We start from the raw sequence: 21,547 nt of genomic DNA, 5'->3' as shown, positions 1-21,547 counted from the left end.
TAAACAAACCACTGGACTTTAACTCCAGCCTTACCCAAGAGCTGGCTATTGCTTCTAGGTGAACTAGAACTGCTTAGGAGAGCTACTTGGCTGTTGGGATATTGGAGGACGCTATGAATCCATATTAGACAGTGAATTTGACCACGTTTTTTTTAAAAAGATTTATTTCTTTATTGTATGTATGTGAGTCCACTGTCACTGTCTTGAGACACACCAGGGCATCATTACAGATGGTTGTGAGCCACCATATGGTGGCAGGGAACGGAGCTCAAGACCTCTGGAAGAGCAGTCAGTGCTCTTAACTGCTGAGCCATCGCTCTAGCCCAAATTTGACCATTATTGTAACTAGGTACTCCTTGGGAATCATGGCACACAACGCCCCCCCCCCCGAGATTTGGGCTATGGTATAAAGATATTTCTAAATACCAGCAGCTAGGCTGTGGGATATCTCCTTGCAGGATAAAGTGCAGGCAATGACGGTCTCTTCCTCTGTGGAGGTTGAAGGTGGGACATGGACCCCAGAACTGATATTGCCATCTCCATATTTGAGAAAACAAGGGCTAAGATGAAAGGAAAACATAGCACAGTTCCTTTAAATCAAATATCAGCCCTCCTTCCTCCCAGTGCCCCAGGGAGCCAATCAATTTTCAAATCAGTTAAAACAAGAGAATGGAGTTACCCATGACAAGTGACTGAAATGATTCTAATGCAACCAGTCTCCTGAGAATTAGTTCAGAGTCTCCTCACCTTCCCTGAGATTCTGTCTAAGTTCGGGAGGACTGACCTAAGGCTGAGATCTGAGATAAAGATGGGTGTTTTGTCCTCTGTCATCATCTGAGTCTATCAGACCTCCTCAGCCGCATTATCACCCATTTTGTCCTCAGCTGGTAAGCCACGTGAGGTCATGTCATTTCTGTGTCTAAGGATTGATGCTCATTTCTGTCAGTCTTTTTCTCTCTCCAAATCTGCCCTCCTCCTGAGCACAGTAGACATTTGTGCTGCCTCTTTACTATGCTAAATAGCAGGAAATTTCAGGAGATTTTCAAAGATGTCTTTTTGGCACTGAAGTTGGTTAGTACTAGATTCATTGTGCTGTTTCCCTAGCATGTAGAGTCCAGGGCATTCTGGGTAGCTCCTAAAGATCCACATGCCCAGATCACCATGTAGCCCCTTCTACTCAGTTACTACATGGAAATGAGGCACAGACCACCTCTTGCTTGGGTGGTCTTGGGAAGTCTTGGGGAGCTCTCCTTTCAGGCACTCCCTCTTTGTCCTATTGTCTCTCATTTTCTAATGTCTTGTTCTCAGTGTGTGTGTGTGTGTGTGTGTGTGTGTGTGTGTGTGCGCGTGCGTGCGTGTGTGTGTGTGTGTGTGTGTGTGTGTGTGTGGAGACCAGAGGACAGCCTTAGGTGTTGTATCTCAAGACTCATCTATCTTGATTTATGAGGCAGGATCTCTCCTTTACCAGGGGCTCAATGACTCAGATAGCCTGATTGGCCAGATAGCCAGAGGATCCTCCTGCCTCTGAGAGGCCAAACCTTTTAAGTTCAGTCTCCATTTTAGAGAACCTGACCTACGTTTGAACTCAGGTAAACTAACAGGCCGGTTCCTAGCATTAGTTTCCAAGTTGCCCCCCTCAACAAAACCTGAGCCTAGCTCCAGTCTTTAGGCTAATCCCCAACAAGATCACCATCTCCAGGTTATACCCTCAACAAGACCAGGGTCTCCAGGTTATTCCCCCAACAAACCTGTACCTCTAGGCTATAAGCCCACCCCCTGCCTAATGATCACCAATGCAAAGGGGAGCAGAAATTAAGTTTATGATATGACTTCCAGCACCAGCCAATTATGTTAAAGACCACAGTAGCTCTCCAATTAGATGCTTGCATGCTCACCCCCCAATAGATATTCAAGGCTCTACCACCACCAAAACCATCCTGTGTGGTGGTGGTACATTGTGGTGGGGGGAGGCAAGTTAGCTTAAATAGAATAAAGGCCCTGCTGTGAGTTGCGGCAGACAGATTGGTTCCTGCCTGTTTTTTGGGGGACCACTAACATTTCCCTGACTGGGGTTATAAGAGAGCACTATCCACATCTAGGTCCTCATGCTTAATGGAAAGTACTCTAACAACGGGTCCAGCCCGAGCCCTCTTAAACTTATTAACTTATTAACTCAACTTTCTATTCTTTTGGTGATTTTCCTGGTATTATAGCATATAGTATTATGTGGCAGAGTATCAAGATCTAGTTCATTCAAACTCTTTCTTTTCCCAGATAACATTTTTTTTAAGATTTTATTTATTTATTATATATAAAGTACTCTGTAGCTGTCTTCAGACACACCAGAAGAGGATATCAGATCTCATTACAGATGGTTGTGAGCTACCGTGTGGTTGCTGGAATTTGAACTCAGGACCTCTGGAAGAGCAGTCAGTGCTCTTAACCACTGAGCCATCTCTCCAGCCCAACATTAAAACTTTTAAAGTAACTTTAACTCCATTGGCCCTGCTCCTGAGTCATGTGTTGCTATTGGAAACATTTAACCTCAGCACATTATAATTTTATTATTTATTTCTAGCTGTTTAATATTATTATTTGTAGTGATTAAACCTAGGGCCTTGTGCATATTAGACAAACACTCTACCATTGACACAAATCCTTAGCCGTTTATTATTTATTTATTCATCCATAGTACTAGGGATTGAAGCTATATCCTCATCTATGCTAGGAAACTGCTCTGCCCTCAAGCCATACTGCAGACTACTTTTTACTTCCTATTTTGAAACAGCATCTCACTAGTCACCCAGGCTGACCTTGAACTCACGACCTTCCTGCCTCAGCCTCATAAGGATTACAGGTCTGTGTTACTGGGCCTAGCTCCTCTCAGTTGCTCTTGAGTAGCTGTAACCAGCGTACCTAAAGGAACAACTTAGTCAAGATTTATCTTGGCTCGTGGTCTCAGTGGGATCCATCCATGGCTGTGTGGCCTCCTGTGCCTGCTCAGAAAAGCAGCAGCAGGAGTGTGAAGGAGGTTGTTCACTTTGTGGCAGATTAAGAAGCTGAGAAGGAAAAAAACAAAACAAAGCAAACCAACCAACCTACAGACCATGTATACGCTTCAAAACCACACTCTCAAGGGTTCTATTTGTTCCAGCTAGGCCTCACCTCTTGAAGTTTCTAGAACTTTCCAAAACCAACTCCCCAGCAAGAAACCAAGCATTCCACACAAGAGCCTGTGGGAGTGTATTAAAATATATGAAGGGTATATATTATGATATATCCTCTTTTTAAAGATTTCTTTATTATCATATCTAGGTACACTGTAGCTGTCTTCAGACACACCAGAAGAGGGTGCCAGATCTCATAAAGGATGGTTGTGAGCCACCATGTGGTTGCTGGGAATTGAACCTTTGGAAGAACAGTCAGTGCTCTTAACCGCTGAGCCATCTCTCCAGCCCGATATATCCTTCTTTTAAAAAAATAATGTATTTACTTTTATGTAGTGTGCATTGATGTTTTGCCTGCATGTCTGTCTGTGCTGTCTGTGAGGGTGTCAGATTCCCTGGAACTGGAGTTACAGACAGTTGTGAGCTGCCATGTGGGTGTTGGAAATTGATCCCAGGTCCTTTGGAAGAGCAGTCAGCGCTCTGAACCGCTGAGCCATCTCTCCAGTCCTCCTTCTACCTGCTAGGTAAATTTTCTTTTTCTATAAAATTACACATTGGCAGCAGGGTCTGATGGCATACACCTTTAATCCCAGCACTTGAGAGGCAGAGGCAGGTAGATCTGTGATTTCAAGGACAGCCTGGTCTACACAGTGAGTTCCAGGGCATCCAGGGTTATACCGAGAAACCCTGTCTCAAACCACCCTTTCCCCTCAAAAAAATTTATAAATTGGCACTTGAAGTACTGAAGGTATTCTTCTGCTTTCTGGTTTTTAAATTAGTTTTTACACTATTCATTTATTTATTAAAGAAACAGAGACAGAGACAGACAGACAGAGACAGAGACAGAGACAGAGACAGAGACAGAGACAGAGACAGAGACAGAGAGAGGAGTAGAGGTCAGAGGACAATTTAAGAGAGCTGTTCTCTTCTTCCGTGTGGTCCTGGGAACCAAACCTATGTCTTCTTTGAGAGTAGCAAGCTCAGGTGGTTTGGTTTGGGTGTAATGATTGACAGAAGGGCCCTTTGGTGCTGATCTGGCTTAATTCTGCAGGGCAACCTCCAAGATCCCCAGACGTGAAGGGTTTCCCAAAGAGATGCAAAGAGATTCTGAATACCAACAGCACCTACCCAACATCATCCATAGCCAGTATCCCCCAGAAAATGGTCCAGAGTGGGACCGTGAGGCCACTGGGATTGTATTAACATGGCCAGTGCTGGTTCTGTCCAGGACCTTGGGACTCTAGCACTCATGCTGTTGTCCAGCCATAGACAGGGTGGACAGAGCTTTCTAGCTCTGTGTCTGATGAAACAACAGAGGCCACTTTCTTAGTGTCTGAACCACTCAGGCCCAGGGTACCCCATCTGCAGCTTATCAGAGGTAGGTTTCAACCATGGCAGTCCCCACACCCTCTTCCATGTGTTTTTATCCCCTTGATTTAAAACAACAAAACAAAACACTTAAACAGGATCTCCAACTTCATGTACCAGACAAGTCTGCTCTGAGGGAGGGCAACCAAATCCACCCTAGGGTCAAAGTGCACAGCCCTTATAAATCTAGTGTGCAAGAGAGCCAGGAAGTAGGGTTACAAGAAACATAATCCCATGGCAAGAGATGAAAACCAAGCACCAAAGAAGCTTACGTTACCCAGATGAGGCCAGTGCCTTCAGCTGATTCGCCTTGCCCAGGGGGATGGGTGGGGGTGCGGCTGGCAGCAAGAGCAGGTGTGGGAACAGTGGTCAGGAGCAGGTGCAGGGGTGAGGGCAGGGCTAGCACAGGGCAGGGCAGACAGGGTAGATGCAGGGCAGATGCAGGGCAGGGCAGGGCAGGGAAGCACAGAGTAGCACACTTTTCACTTGACCTAAGCCAAAAGGCCAAGAGGCAATGCACACCCTTTAAAATGGAAAACCACAATGGTTCCAGTGTTGCTTAGCTCTGCCCAGGCCGGAGCCATTTTGATGGCTGTGTGAGGTGAGAATTCCGGCAAGGTCTCCCTTCACAGTCTTGGAACTGGATGTCTGAGGACATGGGGAGCGGGTGGGCTGGGGAATGACAATAGGAAGGATTTACTGAGCATCTAGTACCTGCCAGACCTGAGTTCCTCACAAGTCATCTCACATGTCAGCTGTGGCTGATGGAATCCAGAAATGGTAAATGTTAGCCTTGATATTCTTATCAAGTTACTTAATCTATTTTTGCCTCTGTTTCCTCCTCCTCTGCAAAACAGACGTAATAAAACTCTTCCGTCCCACAGGGCTGCAAGGGGCCACGCGCTCCACTGCCTGTGATGCATTTTGCGCAGTCTGGGAGACACTGAACACTGTGGAAGCATTACATCAACACATGGCAACCGCTAAGCCCAGCCCACCCCCACAGTATGCTTGTGCTAGCTCGAGAAAGGCTTTGCTCTTTTAACACAAGTTCTCAGTAGCTTAAACACAGCAATTGGTTTCCAGTGTCACTGTACAGAGATAAGAAGGCCAGATGAGAGATGGGGGGTGGGGAATGCGATGATTTGACTGTGTCCCCCAAAGTTCATTTGTTGGAAAGTTCTCCCTTTTACAGCAATGCCAAGATAGGGGCTTGTGAGGGTGATAGCGTCAGAATCTTCCCTTGGGAATGTCAAGAGGCTCTTCATCTTGAGAATGGCTGTTCTATTTGAGTGAGTTGAGTCCTTCTGCATTCAAGCATGCCTTCTGCTCTCTGCATTCTTCCAGGAAGTCCCTGATGGCTGAAGGTTCTTGATCTTGGAGTTCTTTAGTCTCCAGATCCATGAGAAAAAAAATGTCACTGTAAATGACCCAGTCTAGGATATCCTGTTAGGGTAACACAAAATAGATAAAGACAGGTAGCTCTAGATGAGGTTGGGGGAGATTCTCCCATTTCGGCCTACATCTTCCACCATGGTGACCTAATGGTGGCTCCAGTGATAACTGTCATATCACAGTCCCCATTAGGAACCTAGGGGATGTTTCCGCTTTTCAAGGGCACCCTTATGAATGATGTTGCTGCTGAAATCTCATTGGCCAGATTTAGTCTATGGATGATCCATGACCATACTATCTGCAAAGGAAGCTGGGAAATATAATTGTGGGATTTTACTGACAGAAAGAGAGAACAGAATCTTGGGTCTGCCCACCCCAAGAGGAAAAAAAAATTCATATTCTCTGAAGATCAACTGGGCACCGGCTCTGTTACTTATTACCAAGTGGCCCTGTTCTGAAGTTCTGTAGCCTAACAGGCAGAAAGCCTCTCCTTCATACTAACCATTAATGATAATGGAACAGAAACAGGATAAATGCAATGAAAACATCCCAAAGGGGCTGGAGAGATGGCTCAGCAGTTAAGAGCACTGACTGCTCTTCCAGAGGTCCTGAGTTCAGTTCCCAGCAACCACATGGTGGCTCACAACCATCTATAATGGGATCCGATGCCTTCTTCGGGCAAATCTGAAGTCAGCTACAGTATACTTGTATAAATAAAATAAATAAATAAAAAAATCCCAAAATAGGAAACGATGACCAACATGCAGAGGCCACTGGATATTAGACTAAGTGTGGGCAGCACCGCTGACTACTGCTGGGTCTGCTCTCTGGGACCTCAGCTTCCTGTATGCACAGCTTTGCCCATGAGAAGTTGTTTCTTACCGGGTGTCCACTGCAGCTGTTGGGAGTGGTACGCCTTTCTTACAGACATTTCAGTTTTTCCCAGATGGCTTTCCCAGCTGCTGGAGACATGTAGGGAGGATGAAAACCAGAGAGGAGGGTCGAGTGAGGCCTTCCAGGTCAGGCTTATGGCGTCCTTGCCAGTCCAGTACCCTCAGAACTTTGAAGGATGATTGTCTCCAGATCTGAGCAGCCACAGCCAATGGTACTATGTAAGCATTGCTCACGTGGTGTCAGGATTCTCTGGATCTTGGCACTCTTGCCTGTTCTCTCTCACACTAATGTGTCTCTCTAGATGAGTATGAGAGAACCCGCTTGGACGGTAGTTCTCAACCTGTGGGTCGTAACTCCTTCGGGATTTCCAACGACCCTTTCACAGGGTCACCTACAACCATTGGAAAACACAGATTTATGTTACAATTCATACCAGCAGCAAAATTACAGTTATGAAGTAACAATGAAAATAATTTTATGGCTGGGGGGGGTCACCACACCATGAGGAACTGTATTAAAGGGTCTCAACATTAGGAAGGTTGAGAATTGATGCTCTAAAAGGACTCTCCTTTCCTTTGCACATTTGTTTGTGGTGTGGGGCTTGTTTGTCGTGTGTGTGTGTGTGTGTGTGTGTGTGTGTGTGTGTGTGTGTGTGTGTGTGTGTGTTTGACAGGGTCTCGTGTACTGTCTTGAACTCCGTGTGTAGCTGAGAATAACCTTGAACTTATGATCCACCTGCCTCCACTCCTGAGTGCTGAGATTACTGTATACACCACCAGGCTGATTGTAATGAGGTGCTGGGTATCAAACCATGACTTCCCGAAGGCTAGGCAAGCACTTTACCAACTGAGTACATCCTCAGCCCAGTCTTCTCTTCTTTTCATCCCCCTATCTTCCCATATTCATCCTTTCCTTTCCCTTCCCTTTCTTTTCCTGCTGTGAGGCATGGGATTCTGGTTCTCACACATTCGAGGTAAACTCTATCATCTGATCTCCATTCCTAGCTCAGAAACCCCTGTTTTATGCCTGAACAATCCCACTGTCTTTGGAATGTCTTGGACAAGGACTAGAGTCCAGGTTCCACCCTTGCTACCTCTTCCAACCTCCTCCCACTGCTAGCCTGAGTGCACCTCTCTCAAAGGACTTTGATAATAACAACAACAACAACAACAACAACAACAACAATTTGAGTGTTTACACTGGGTGAAATGAGTTACCAGCTCTGTGGCCCACTCCCAAAGGCACATGACGCAGTAGACCTGGAAAGGCCACTTCCCCCAGCATGCCTCCCCTCACCTTCACAGATTCAGTGCAGGCTCCAATCTCACACCTCTGCCTTCTCTTCAGTGTTCCATTTTCCATGTTCTACCTAGAACCTCCTCCTCTGGAACGTCTTCCCCGACTGCATCAAACACACAGAACTGGAGCATTGCACACCATAGCGCGTGACCTTTGCACCCTCCTTAGGACAGAGCTACCCTTCCGTGTGCAAATATCTTTCAGCTCATTTGATTGCTGGCCCCTGGGTGGCCAAACTATTTGGCTGGATGTGACGAAAAGTTCCTTTGGGGATCAGCCAGATCCAATTAAAGTCTATGCTGGTTGTTTGCTTGCCAAATGACCTTGGAAAGCGCTGCCTGTTTCATCTGAGTTTGTTTCCATGCCTGGATGATGGAATGAAAACATTATGTAATGGAGACTGCCAAATGGGCCTACTGTCTAGTTTTCTTTCCTTTTAGTGGTAGAATTAAATGGATTTTAACTGGAATGGCCACCTACAATAATGACTGAGATCTCCAACTCCCTGCCCCTTGAAGCCTGATAGCTAAAGTTGGCCAATTCGACGTGAGTGGAAGTGAGGGAGTAGCTTCCACTTCAGGTCTCAGGAGATGCGTGAATTCTTTTCTTTTTCCCTTTCCTTTCTTCAGGCAAAAATGCTAGTGCAAGGATAGAGGCTAGAATGGCTATCTAATATCCAAGAAGGAAGATGTTTTGAATGGTTTCACAACCACCTTACCGGTTCTAAACTGTCTATAGACTATTGCTGTTTGAAGTATTCTCTCTCTCTCTCTCTCTCTCTCTCTCTCTCTCTCTCTCTCTCTCTCTCTTTCTCTCTCTTTCGTGTGTGTGTGTGTGTGTGTGTGTGTGATATGTAGTATGCGTATGTATTCCCAGAAGCCAGAGGAAGTTGAGTGTCCTGTTTAATCAGGCTCCATCTTAATCTTTCTTGAGACAGAGCCTCTCACTAAACCTAGTGAAACTAGGCTGGAGACCAGCAAGTCCCAGTGATCTTACTGCTTCCACTTCCACATCCAGCTTTATATGTGGGGACTTAAACTTGGGTCCTCATGCTTACCCAGACAATCCCCCCCCCCCCAGCCACCTCTCAAGCTCCTGGGCATCCTTACATTGGGCCTTTGTTAGAGCAACCAAACATCTATCCTAACTAATTTTTGTTTGGAAATGATGCTACTTAAAACCTAATAGGAATACTAGTTTAGAGAATGACCAGTCTCTAGCAAGGAAAATACTGCACAGCGACAAGCTGTGGACCATTGTCACAATGAGTTCAGCAAAGACTGCCATGCCTAGACAATAGAGCACAGGCTGATGGACGCTGAGGTGGGCCCATTTGCTGTGTCTCAGAAGTTCCACTATCTGCCAACTGATCTGGCCCCAGGGACACTCATGAAAAGCAAAAGCCCCCCCCCCCCCACACACACACAGTTCTTCTCCACCCTCCTCGGAGGCCATTGCAGGTGCTTTGAAGCAGAAAAGAAAATATGTTCAATAAATCCAGCAGGAAACCCAATAATCCATTCCTGAGTGTCCACTCAGGGGGTCGCGATGGAAGAGACTGGAATGACAAGAGGGAGGGAGGGACAGGGAGAGGGAAGCCAGAGCAGCTGGCTCAGCGTTCCCTATTTGGACTCTGACTAAGGCCCTAGGAATGCCAAGGAAGGGGGTGAGGCGCATAGGAGCCAGGCTGGGTTCCCCTCTGGCACAGAGAGATGCAGAGTCAGTACTCATGGTGGGTTAGGGACTGGACTCCCGCACATCCATTCATCCCGCAAGCACAGGTCGGTTCAGGTACTGCTCCCTCTGCACGCAGGTGTGAGCCCACTCCCTCCGCCCCATCTCTCAACTTTGGGATGACCAGCAGAGTGCCAACCGGTCTGATTCTCCTTCTCCATCTTTCATCTTTTACATAAGAAGGGAATACGTTGGCAGGACCCAAAATGGGATGTCTTGACATACTCTTCTCCTCTCTCGGGACCACCCACAACCCCCTTACCCTTCTCTATCCTCAAGTGTATCCTTTCTAACTCAAGCCACTCTAGGCTAGGGAAGTTTGCATGGAGGAAAAGTGAAGGAAGCTAACTTTCCTCCTTAGAACTTTCAGTTCGAAGATGAGAGTTCCGCCTCCGCAGCGCCCCCAAGCTGCAGTGCGGGAACAGCTGCGGGTTAAGCACTCCCTCCCAAGACCTGACAATCAGAGAGAACCCGATCTCTCCAGGGCCTGCCGCCAGGGACCAGCCCAGAATAGTGCCACCCTGCCGCCGCCTGTCGCGCACTTGCTAACGGACTAGAGCTGGCCGCATGGAGCCCGAGCTGGAGCACACTATGCCTGGGGTACCGGGGTCCCAGGGGGCCGGCGCTGGGACGGAGAAGGACAGCAAGCGCGTGGCTGTGTGTGGGCGCCCGTGTGTAGCCCGCGTGCTTGCTGTGCACTGTACTCTGAGTGTGTGAACTGGTCGGTGCTGTATATGTATGTATTTTGCGTGTACGTGCCTGTGTGAGGTTCCAGGTGTACCAGGGGTGTGCAAGTTGTGCCTATCTGTATACATGTGGTGTTTGGGGTGGGTGTGCTTTTTAAAGGGGACAACCCAGATACTTGAGAACGGATAGCATTTTCACTTCAGACATTCTCTCCCAAAGACCCTGACCTGGAGCCACAGTGGGGGTCCAGAGAGTCAAGGTGGGTGGAGTCCCTGTGGGTCTAGCCTTTTCTCTTTAGCTCCCTTGTCCTCCGTCTTTTTGAACCCCAGTCCTTAACCCCTAGCTTGGCTTTTGTCAGGAGAAATTCTTTCTCCTCTCAGCTTTCTCCCTCTTCTTTTTCCCAGTGTGTCCCCCACCTCCCCTTTCCTCTTTGCTGAAGATCTGAACCCCACCTTATCACTTTCCAGCTGTGTGATTTGTGGTAAATTGCTTAACCTCTCAGAGTTTCCGGTCCCTTGAGGCTAAATAGGAATGCTATTCCCATTTACAATATGTATCTTGGAAAATTCCAGTGAATAGAAAACAAAAAATATTTGGGGAGGGGGGCGTTGAAAGCTTCCAAGAGGCTCAGTAATGACATGGGACTTGGTTTTGTTGTATCATTTCCTACTAGTCAAAGAGGCTCCTTTCCTCCTTCCAGAGATGGACTTCTTAGAACAAGGAGAAAACTCATGGCCCTCACCAGCTGTGGCCACCAGCTCAGAAAGAGCCTGTGCCATACGGGGAGTCAAGGCTTCCAGATGGACGAGACAGGAGGCTGTAGAGGAAGCAGAGCCACCAGGTTTGGGAGAAGGTGAGGCCAAAGTCAGTTATGGTGACAGGGTCAGCAGGAATTCCAGAGCAGAGCTTGACCTCGGGCCCCTCCATCACACGGACTTAAACCCAGTCTCACCTTGTGGCCTCTGCCTCCCTAAACGAGAGGCAATAACTATGTGATGACCCAGGGTCCCAGTGCAGCCACCTTGGGAAGATGGAAAGGAGTTGCTGTCAGCTAGGACTCTGAGACTCTTTACTATCCCGGTGCCCCCGTGCTGCCAAACCCTGAAAGCCCAGATAGCATGCTTTGGAAGATGAAGTTACTGTCGTCCCTGCCTTCTTCCCCCAACAGGTGCCCAGTCCAGACCAGCTGCTGAGTCCACCAGGCAGGAGGCCACATTCCCAAAGGCCACACCCTTGGCTCAAGCTGTTCCCTTGGCTGAAGCGGAGACCTCCCCCACAGGGTGGGACCTGCTCTTGCCCGACTGTGCAGCCTCAGCAGTGGGCTCCAGCACAGGTGACCTGGAGCTGACCATAGAGTTCCCAGCCCCAGAGGCCTGGGACTGTGAGCTGGAAGGCCCGAGGAAGGACAGGCCTCGTCCTGGTCCATCCCCACAGGTCCCACTTCGCGGCCTGAGTTGGGATGACGAACTTCAGAAGCCCGGAGCCCAGGTCTACATGCACTTCATGCAGGAACACACCTGTTATGATGCCATGGCTACCAGCTCCAAACTGGTCATCTTTGACACCACGCTGGAGGTAAGATCCCGGCTTGACCCTACCTGACCACGTGGCTCTGCCTCCTGCCTCTGTCGCTACCACCCATACTCTCCTGGATGGCTTGTCAGGTTGTCGTGTCTGAAAGTCCCTTTCTAGGACTCCTTCTTAGCATCATACACACAGTACTGAGAGAGCATGCTGTGTGGGGATCCCCTAATTGCCGTCACATCTCTGTCGCCATGAACCTGCTAAACCCGGGGTTGGCCACTTTATCCCCTTCATCTCCAAAATGAGGATCAGAAGCTTGCTCCCCTTGTTTCAAAGGAGTCTTAGGACAACCCAGGACAAAGTATGAATACTGTTAACCTTGTAAGACATTGCAGAGTTGCTGAGGACCAAGAGGAGGGTACTAGCTATGGTAACCACTCTTAGGCTAGACTAGACTGATTCCATCCTTAGCAATGTTACTGCAGAGCAGATGATGTTCAAGGCATGATGCATACATATGTCATCCACAGACAATCTGGCTCTGGTGATTTACCAAGAAATGTATTATTGCAATCGCTTTGCTTAAATCTTGATGTATGTCAAAGACTTGGATACAGTGGTTCATATCTGTAATACCAGCACTGAGGGGGCTGAGGCAGGAGGGTCTCAAGTTCCAGGCCAGCTTCTAAACCAAGCAAGAAACAACAACAACATACATATGCACACAAATAAAAGCAAAACAGAACACCACCAGAAACAGAAAGTAAAGGCAGAAGAGAAGAGGAAAGAGTTGGGGAAAGGGGAGAAGAGATGGGAAGGAAAGAAAGAAAAGATAAAAACCAAATACAGCTAGCACATATGGGCAGTGTTACTTAGGGTACAGGTCAAAATAAGTCAGTCTCAAATTTAGTGAAGAAACTGATGCAGCTATGCAAGCATTGGGTGAATAAGTATGACCTCTAGTAGTTAGATAAGCAAAACTACACCACGTCTGTATGCACATGGCCTCCTTGTGGAAACACTGCTGTGTCAAATAATGAGCCCTCAGTCCCTCTGGGCACAAGCAGCCATATTTGCGTGGCACATGTGGTCTTGTCATTGGAAAGAGGCAGACTCATATGGAGAAGAAGCTGGGAGACGATCCTATGGGAGGAGCCTGGTCAGGACAGCAAGGGGGAGGGTGAACTGCTGTCAGTTCTCACCCCTCCCCTTTCGTTCTTTCCTGCCCCTCAGATAAAGAAGGCTTTCTTTGCCATGGTGGCCAACGGTGTGAGGGCAGCTCCTCTGTGGGACAGCAAGAAGCAGAGCTTTGTGGGTGAGGAGAGGTGGCTGGACTTGATCTAGTGTGGGAACACTGGCAGACTGGGGTCCTCAATGAGCCTTACACTTAGGCCTCACCTCCCCCTGTTTGTCACCTGTCAACCCTGCAGGTATGCTCACCATCACTGACTTTATCCTGGTGCTGCACCGGTACTACAGATCCCCCCTGGTGAGTACTGGAGTGATGGTGGGCTGGGATACAGGCATCTTCAGGAGGCCTGATGTTCCAGAGCTCAAGTCTGACCCCAAAGTCCCTCCAATGCCTTTAGGTCCAGATCTACGAGATTGAAGAGCATAAGATTGAGACCTGGAGGGGTAAGTTGGAGAAGACTTCAGGGGTTCAAGTTGGGGCCCAAGGCCTGAGACAGAAGGTGGGATTTCCTGGAGGGCACAAGGCAATGGGGAAATCTCAAGTGCCTGCAGGAAGGGAAGCAGTCAGGAGACAGCGTGAGGCCACTGGGAACTCCTGTGGCCTGACTCAGGTTTTTCTACAGAGATCTACCTACAAGGCTGCTTCAAGCCTCTAGTCTCCATCTCTCCCAATGACAGGTAAACATCCTCTTTGTTCACTTGAGCCTTCTCTCTCTCTCTCTCTCTCTCTCTCTCCCTCCCTCCCTCAAAGATTTTTGTTGTGGTATTTGTTGCTCTGTGTACATGTGTGTGTGTTCATGTGTGTGTGTGTATGTGTGCATGTGTGTGTTTGTGTGTGTATGTATGTGTGTGTGGATGTGTGTGGATGTGTGCATGTGTGTATGTGTGAGTGTGTATATGTATGTGTGTGTGTGCATGTGTGCGTGTGTGTGTGTATGTATGTGTGTGGATGTGTGCATGCGTGTGTGAGAGTGTGTGTGTATGTGTGTGTGCATGTGTGTGTATGTGTGCATGTGCATGCGTGCATGTGCGTGCGTGTGTGTGCGTGTGTATGTGTGTGTGTGCATGTGCATGTGTGTGTGGATGTGTGCATGCATGTGTGTGTGAGTGTGTGTGTGTGTGGATGTATGTGTGCGTACGTGTGTGTGCATGTGTGTGTGAGTGTGTATGTGTGTGTGTGCATGTGCGTGTGTGTGTGGATGTGTGCATGCATGTGTGTGAGTGTGTGTGTGTGTGGATGTATGTGTGCGTATGTGTGGATGTGTGCATGTGTGTGCGTGTGTGTGTGTGTATGTGTGGTTTATCATGGTGCACATGTGGAGGAGAGAGCATGTTTTGTAGAAGTTGCTTCTCTTCTTTCACCAGCAGGGCTGCAGGGATTGAGGCCAGGTCGACAGGCTTGGCATCAAGGGCTGTTATGTGCTGAGCTATATGCTCTCTGAGACTCTTGAATCATGCCCTTGTGCTATCTCTCTCGGTCCTGCATTCACTCACTCCTTCTGGGAAGTAGAGGGATGAGGGAACCTTGGTTCCTTGTTAGGGGGCCTCAGATGGAGGGTTTCTACCACGGTGCTCCTAGTCTCACTGTTTCCATTCCCTAAAGTCTGTTTGAAGCTGTCTATGCCCTCATCAAGAACCGAATCCACCGCCTGCCGGTCCTGGACCCGGTCTCCGGCACTGTGCTCTACATACTCACACACAAGCGGCTACTCAAGTTCCTGCATATATTTGTGAGCCTGGGATGGTGGGAGCAAGGAGAGAGCCACGGGAGACACTCTAGATCAAGTGTCTTGGTCTGATGAGATCACTACCATGTCCCATCCTAACAGGGTGCCCTGTTGCCCCGGCCCTCCTTCCTCTGCCGCACTATCCAAGACTTGGGCATCGGCACATTCCGAGATTTGGCTGTAGTTCTGGAAACAGCTCCTGTCCTGACTGCGCTGGACATCTTTGTGGACCGACGTGTGTCTGCACTGCCTGTGGTCAATGAATCTGGTAGTACCCCAGGGCGAAAGGCTCTAGCTAGGGTGGGCAAGGGAGGGCCTGACTGGGAGCGCGTGGGCAGAATCTTTGGGTCGTCAGCCGTAGGGCACAAGATGGAGTAAGAATAGAAGTCTCTGCACACTTTGAACTTTGGACTAATTATTTAACTTTTCTGAGGCCCAGTTTCCCCATTTGTGAAAGGGAATTTTCTCTTCTTGCCAGGTGTGTTGTTTTAAGACACACACTCATCTTGTTACACAGAAGATTGCTATGTAGCTCACACTGGCCTCAGAATCATAGCAGTTCTGCCTCTGCCTCCTAATGATGAGTTGTGGGAATGCACCACCATGCCCCAGAATGCCCCAGGCGTGGAGGGAACTTGTCTTTGAAGGAGGCCTGATAACATTGTTTCCATTAAGATCATCAGAGGAAACAGCAGATCCTTTGTGCTCACCTAAGAATGGACCCTGGGATCATGCGCACCCAGCCAGACCTCAATATCCTGTTTTAGAAAGGGTCAGACAGACAGCAAGAGCATTTCTTTAGACTATGACCACAAGGTGTTTCAAAGTTGGGGCTTGGGAAATGGTCCCATGGGTAAAATGATTTACTCTAAGCGTAAAGACCAGTGTCTGGATTCCTCAGTACTCAAAATAGTGGGGGTGGCCTGCAGTCTCCGGGCTCAGGAAGTGGCAGCAGAGGATCCCTGGGGCAATAAGCTGACTACATAGACGAGCTGAATCTTGGAATACCAGGTTCCGTGAGAGATCTTCCCTGAATAAACCAAGTGAAAAGCAATAGAGGAAGACATCAACCCCAAGCCTCCACACATGCACTAGTGTACACACACACACACAGGAGTATACACACACTTACACACACAAGCCCACACATGTGGTAACACACACACATATGCAGGAGCACATACTTACAAGCTCACACACATGACAACACACCCACACATACATACACACATGCAGAACACACACATGAGACAACACCCACACACATGCAGGAGCTCGCACACACACAAGCCCACATATGCGACAGCACACACATACACATGCAAACAACACACACAGACACTACACACTACATAAAAAGAGGTATGTAGCCCACACATAACTCTTTAGTTATATTCAACAGAATGAGACTGGATATAATGAAGAATTTTTTAAGATTTATTTATTTAATGTATGTGAGTATACTGTCGCTATCTTCAGACACACTAGACAACAGATCCACCATATGGTTGCTGGGAATTGAACTCAGGACCTCTGGAAGAGCAGTCAGTGCTCTTAACTACTGAACCATCTCTCCAGCCCCAAGGACTTTTAACTTATCCTTAAATATGAAAAATTTCAAAGTTAATACAATGCTAGAGAACAACATATCCTCAGCTCATCAGAAGTAACTAAGTAACATACAGACATTGGATCATATCACCCTTAGATATTTGAGCTTATACCTCTTACAATGAGCATATTTCATACTACTCAACACAACTGTGAGTAACTCAGCAGGTGAGATGCTCAGTAGTAAAGGCATTCATTTACCAATCAAGTTCAACGCCTAGATCATACACTAAGGTGGATGGAGGGAAGCAGCTCCTGAAACTTGTCCTCCTCTGGCCTACACACACACACACACACACACACACACACACACACACACATACTAGTAATGAATAGAATGTAAAGGTTTCTATTACATCTATCTATCTATCTATCTATCTATCTACGTGCCGTTATGCATACAAGGAGGTCAAGGGACAACTTTTAGGAGTCCGTTCTCGCCTTCCACTGTGAGTCCCGGGGATCAAATTCAGGCTGTCAGGACTGGCAACAAGTGCCTTTACCAACTGAGCCATCTCACTGTCCCTTAAAGTAATTTTTAAAAGAGAGAGGTTATTTTTAAAACTATGAATAATTTACGGTGACCTAATTTCCACTCCTTATTCTCATTTCTCACATCTCACTTGTCCCTGAAGTCTATTTAAATTGAAGACTGTTCTCTTTCCACTTGTGCTCATAGCACACATCAGTTGAAAAGTCTGAACCAGTTTTCTACCTATATTCCACCTGCAAAGAGAGAGAGAGAGACGGCTCAGCAGGTAAAGACACTCGCAGCCAAGCTGGGAGACCTGCATTCGGTTCCTGGGAGCCACATAGTGGAAGGAGAGAACTGATCTGAAGGTTGTCCCTCAAACACACACACACACACACACACACACACACACACACACTAACTAAATATAATTTAAAACATTTTTTTAAAAAATCCTAGGCTGCAGAGATAGTTCAGTGGTTAAGAACACTGGTTGGTACTCTTTCAGAGGACCCAGGTTCAATTCTCAGACCCACATGGCAGCTCACAACCATCTGGAACCCCAGTTCCAGGGGATCCAACACCCTCCGCTCACACAGACATGCATACAGGCAAAACACCAATGCACACAAAATATAGTAAGTATTTTTTTTTTAAATCCTAGCTCCAGATTTGTCCATTTGCCAAGGCTGTGCCTTGTTCTGTCCCTGTTTCCTGTGAATCAGGAACTGAACCTGAAGGTCTAATGTCTGTACACTATGAGGCTGAAATGTATCACAGGCAATGCCATGCTCTTCCTGCATCTCACAGGAGGCCTGAAGTCAGGCATCTTAATGATGCGTGGGTGGTCACTATACATCCCCATAGTTCTGGAACAGCTGGGTGTCTCAAACCAAAGTGTCCTCGTCCACTCTAAACCTATCTGATGCCCCATGACTAACGCCAGCAGGGGGACTGTCAAGATGCTAATTTCAAAAGACTTTTTCATTTCCCCTGAAGACCACTCTGGTTCTGAGGTGTGTTCCTGTCTTTCTCCTCCATCCCCTCTGCAGGTCAGGTAGTGGGCCTCTACTCCCGCTTTGATGTCATTGTAAGTGTCTGTGGGGACACTTACAGGGGAGTGCTGCAGGGAGGTTGCAGAATGGGGAGCAATGGGAAGTATGTGGGACTACCCTTTGCAAGTGTCTCAGAGTGCAATCTCCAGGCTGCAGCCTGGGTGATGAGGTTGATTTATGACTCTTCTCCCTCCCCCAGCACCTGGCTGCCCAGCAAACCTACAACCACCTAGACATGAGTGTGGGAGAAGCTCTGAGACAGAGGACACTGTGTCTGGAGGGAGTTCTCTCCTGCCAGCCCCACGAGAGCCTAGGTGAAGTCATTGACAGGATCGCACGGGAACAGGTACCTTGCACCCTGCTGGGCAGGCCCTCAACACAGATGGCCTACTTCTTTTCTGCATAGCTCTCACCATGCCTGTATCCTGGGCACTAGGCCCACCTTCCCTTTCATGACCAACTTTTGGCATCTGCATTGGTAGGTGTCTGGTCCTGTTCATAGGGCCCTCGTGCCAAGATCCACAGCCAGCCGAATGGTCAAAGCCATGGCCAGCTGTTCCCAGGAGATGCCCTTTTCTCCTTGAGCTGTGTTAAGCTTACCCTACTTCTTGGGACTGGCCCTCTTAGCTGCTGTAGCCAAAGGCTCAGCCCCTCCCTGAACCCTGTGGACCTACAGGTGCATAGGCTGGTGTTGGTGGATGAGACCCAGCATCTTCTGGGCGTGGTTTCCCTCTCTGACATACTTCAAGCACTGGTACTCAGCCCTGCTGGCATCGATGCCCTCAGCGCCTGAGACCTGAGTCCTCACACCCAAGCCATCTTCTTCGCCTGAAAACCAACGAAAGGATCTTGGAACTTGAAGGGGAATTGGCCTTCATCTTCTCTCACCCCCATCTGCTGGCTCTGCTCTGGTACAGGTAGGCTTCGCCATGAGCTATAGGGCCAGTCCTTGTAACTTGAGCTCCTAGATCTCAAGTTATGGTACCTCAAAGATGGCAGTGGTGCCAGTCATAATTGCACAGGCCCATAGTAACTGTCAACATAAAGTTTTACAGACCACTGCTTAGTCCCATTTCCAGCTGAGGTCATGACAGTCCTGCTGGTAGGGGATAGGTGGAGGCAGGACATCCATTTGCCTCCTCTCTGTTCACTTCATTCACTTCCCAATTGCTGGGAATCTCTTGAGAATAAAGCCAGCTAACAGACTTCTGTTGGCTACATTTCCATCATCATCATGGGCTGACACAGGAGGCAGTGTCCACCTACTGCTCATCTCTGAGTTTGTCAGACTGCAGATTGTCCTGGAACGGTGCTTCATCGTTGTGTGGTCATTGCCAAGAGAGGGGGCAGACATTCCACCCAATTAGCATTAGATGGTGAGATTCCTTCTGGGAAGGCACCTCCTCTTCCTGGTTTGGTCACTGTTTCCTCTTTCTCCCACAGGCTCTCCAGCCTTCCCTGATTGTCCTTGCTACCTATACTCTCAGAAGCCTTTGGGCATGCCCAGTGCACCAGGACGATGAAAGAACAACAGAGTCAAGCCTGCAAGTCCCTGAACCAGAGACCCTGCAGTCAGTCATGGATCATCTGTGTGTCCTGTCCCTGCTTACTCTTTTCCCTGCTCCTGGATCAGGGCTGAGCTCAGTGGGGCAGTGAGCCTGCGGCCTATGGATTTAGATAGGGGCCTGAAATGCTTGGTTTCTGGACCAGGTACACTTGTGTTTCCCGCTCCTGGGAGCCCTGGCTGTTCTCCCACTGTGGGAGCCACCATTGCATCACCACCATCCACCAGCTTACTCTCCTGGTGCTTCCAAGATGCTTGAGGCCAACACTGAACAGCCCTTGATCCTAGAGCTGTCTGCTGGAGTGGGGGTGCCTGACACTGTTGCATGGGAAGATGCGGGGGGAGGCTCCTTAGCTCTCACCAGTGGACATTGTTCCATCCCCTCGGTCTCTTCCCACCAGACAGACGGTCTTGTATTCAGATCCTTAAGAATGATCAAGAAAAGAAGGAAAGAGAAAGAGAGAGTCAGAAAAAAGAAAGAAAGAAAGAAAGAAAGGAAGGAAGGAAGGAAGGAAGGAAGGAAGGAAGGAAGGAAGAAAGAAAGAAAGAAAGAAAGAAAGAAAGAAAGAAAGAAAGAAAGAAAGAAAGAAAGAAAGAAAGAAAGAAAGAAAGGAAGGAAGAAAGGAAGGAAGAAAGAAAGAAAAGAGCAAACCCCAATCTTGGATGCTATAGGCTTGCTCAACTGCTACAGTCATTGCGATGAACTTGTGCCAAACTCCTTCTGTCTCCTGAATTCAAAGACTTGAAGGGAAAAGCTGCAAGTGGCCTTTCTTTTGTGCATAGAATGTTATTCCGCCAACAATTTTTTTAATCTTTGATTTGTAACAAAATGATAAGGAGAGTGTTTATTAATTAATTACTCACACAGGAGGTGAAACCCAGTCTACAAATGGGAGTCTGCAGGAAACACCACTGATCCTGTAACATTGGATGTAATTTCTACCATGACCCCAGTTCACCAGGTAGAAAGAAATTAATCTCAGTCAATTCTGGGTCTCTTCATCTGCCTTTACCCTTTACCCTACAGGGGCCCTCAGATCCAGTGGTCCAATGAAGAAAGAGTGGATTCATATTTTTACTGTCTTTTAAAATTCCTTTCATTCACTTATTTTATTGTGTGTGCTTGCAAGCATAAGTGTGCCACTCTAGCATGTGATTGTGGGGTTAGTATGTAGTGTGAGCATCTCAGTGCAGATCAGTGGACCACCTCAGGCGTGGGTCCTACCCCTCTACCTTGGTTAAGACAGGGTTTCTATGTTGTGTTGATGCTGTTAAGCAGCACCTTGTGCTTCTGGGGAATCTCCCGTGTGTACTGCCCTCTCCTGGGACTGGAGAACCAGGAATCTAAGACTCCATCATTCCCACCTTGTTTAGCTTTACATAAGTTCTGGAAACTTGAACTCGGGTCTTCACACTTCTGTGATACGTGTTTTACAAACCACTGAGCCACCTCCCAGCTTGCTTGCTTTTCTTTCTTTTCCTCTTCCTCCTCCTCCTCTTCCTTTTCCTCCTCCTTCAAAAATTTCTTTTAAAAGAGCATTTCACTATATAACCCTGACTGGCTTACAACTCACTATGCAGGCCAAGCTGGCATCAAACTCACAGAGATCCACCTGCTTCTGTCTCCCAATTGGTGTGAAATTCAAGTCATGTACCTCCATGGTCAGCTGGGTAGTTCCACTTTAATTCTGAGGGAGGGGAATCTTCACACTAATGGCCATGCCTTTACCACCTGAACTATAGACTGTGAACACTGACCATTGGCCCCCCAATTCCCAGGTACATCACACTCTGTTGTTCCTGGACTCAACCAGCTCTCTTGCTTCAGCCTCCAGGGTAGCTAGGGCTATAGGGACCCA

The 21,547-nt window shown here is 47.8% G+C and overlaps 1 protein-coding gene and 1 long non-coding RNA gene across 2 annotated transcripts; one reads left to right on the top strand and one right to left on the bottom strand.

The window, feature by feature from the left end:
* Positions 1-2,422: 2,422 nt before the first annotated feature.
* LOC115032334 (uncharacterized) lies at positions 2,423-8,312 on the bottom strand. The gene is made up of 3 exons (XR_003838009.2): positions 8,121-8,312; positions 6,813-7,215; positions 2,423-5,981 (listed from the first exon to the last, which is right to left on the bottom strand). It is a non-coding gene; the product is annotated as an uncharacterized LOC115032334 (long non-coding RNA).
* Positions 8,313-10,424: 2,112 nt separating this feature from the next.
* Positions 10,425-19,847, top strand: Prkag3 (protein kinase AMP-activated non-catalytic subunit gamma 3). Its single transcript, XM_021166824.3, has 14 exons — positions 10,425-10,457; positions 10,764-10,803; positions 11,245-11,397; positions 11,713-12,119; positions 13,302-13,383; positions 13,499-13,557; positions 13,658-13,703; positions 13,883-13,937; positions 14,863-14,989; positions 15,089-15,254; positions 18,122-18,159; positions 18,324-18,470; positions 18,801-19,041; positions 19,568-19,847. The coding sequence occupies exons 1-13, from the start codon at positions 10,425-10,427 to the stop codon at positions 18,915-18,917; spliced, it is 1,470 nt and encodes a 489-aa protein (XP_021022483.1). The 3' UTR covers positions 18,918-19,041; positions 19,568-19,847.
* The last annotated feature ends 1,700 nt before the right edge of the window (positions 19,848-21,547 follow it).

Source organism: Mus caroli, unplaced genomic scaffold (assembly GCF_978045245.1).
Source record: "Mus caroli unplaced genomic scaffold, Mus_caroli_1 scaffold_1, whole genome shotgun sequence".
Classification (NCBI taxonomy): Eukaryota; Metazoa; Chordata; class Mammalia; order Rodentia; family Muridae; genus Mus; species Mus caroli.
This window is presented reverse-complemented; position numbering and strand designations above follow the sequence as displayed.

What these genes read in the sequence shown, in the direction of transcription:
- Prkag3 (XM_021166824.3), top strand. Translation starts at nt 10,425, where the DNA reads ATGGAGCCCGAGCTGGAGCACACTATGCCTGGG. An exon ending in GGTACTACAGATCCCCCCTG is followed by an intron (nt 13,558 to 13,657) that starts GTGAGTACTGGA and finishes CAATGCCTTTAG; the next exon opens with GTCCAGATCTACGAGATTGA. An exon ending in TAAGATTGAGACCTGGAGGG is followed by an intron (nt 13,704 to 13,882) that starts GTAAGTTGGAGA and finishes GTTTTTCTACAG; the next exon opens with AGATCTACCTACAAGGCTGC.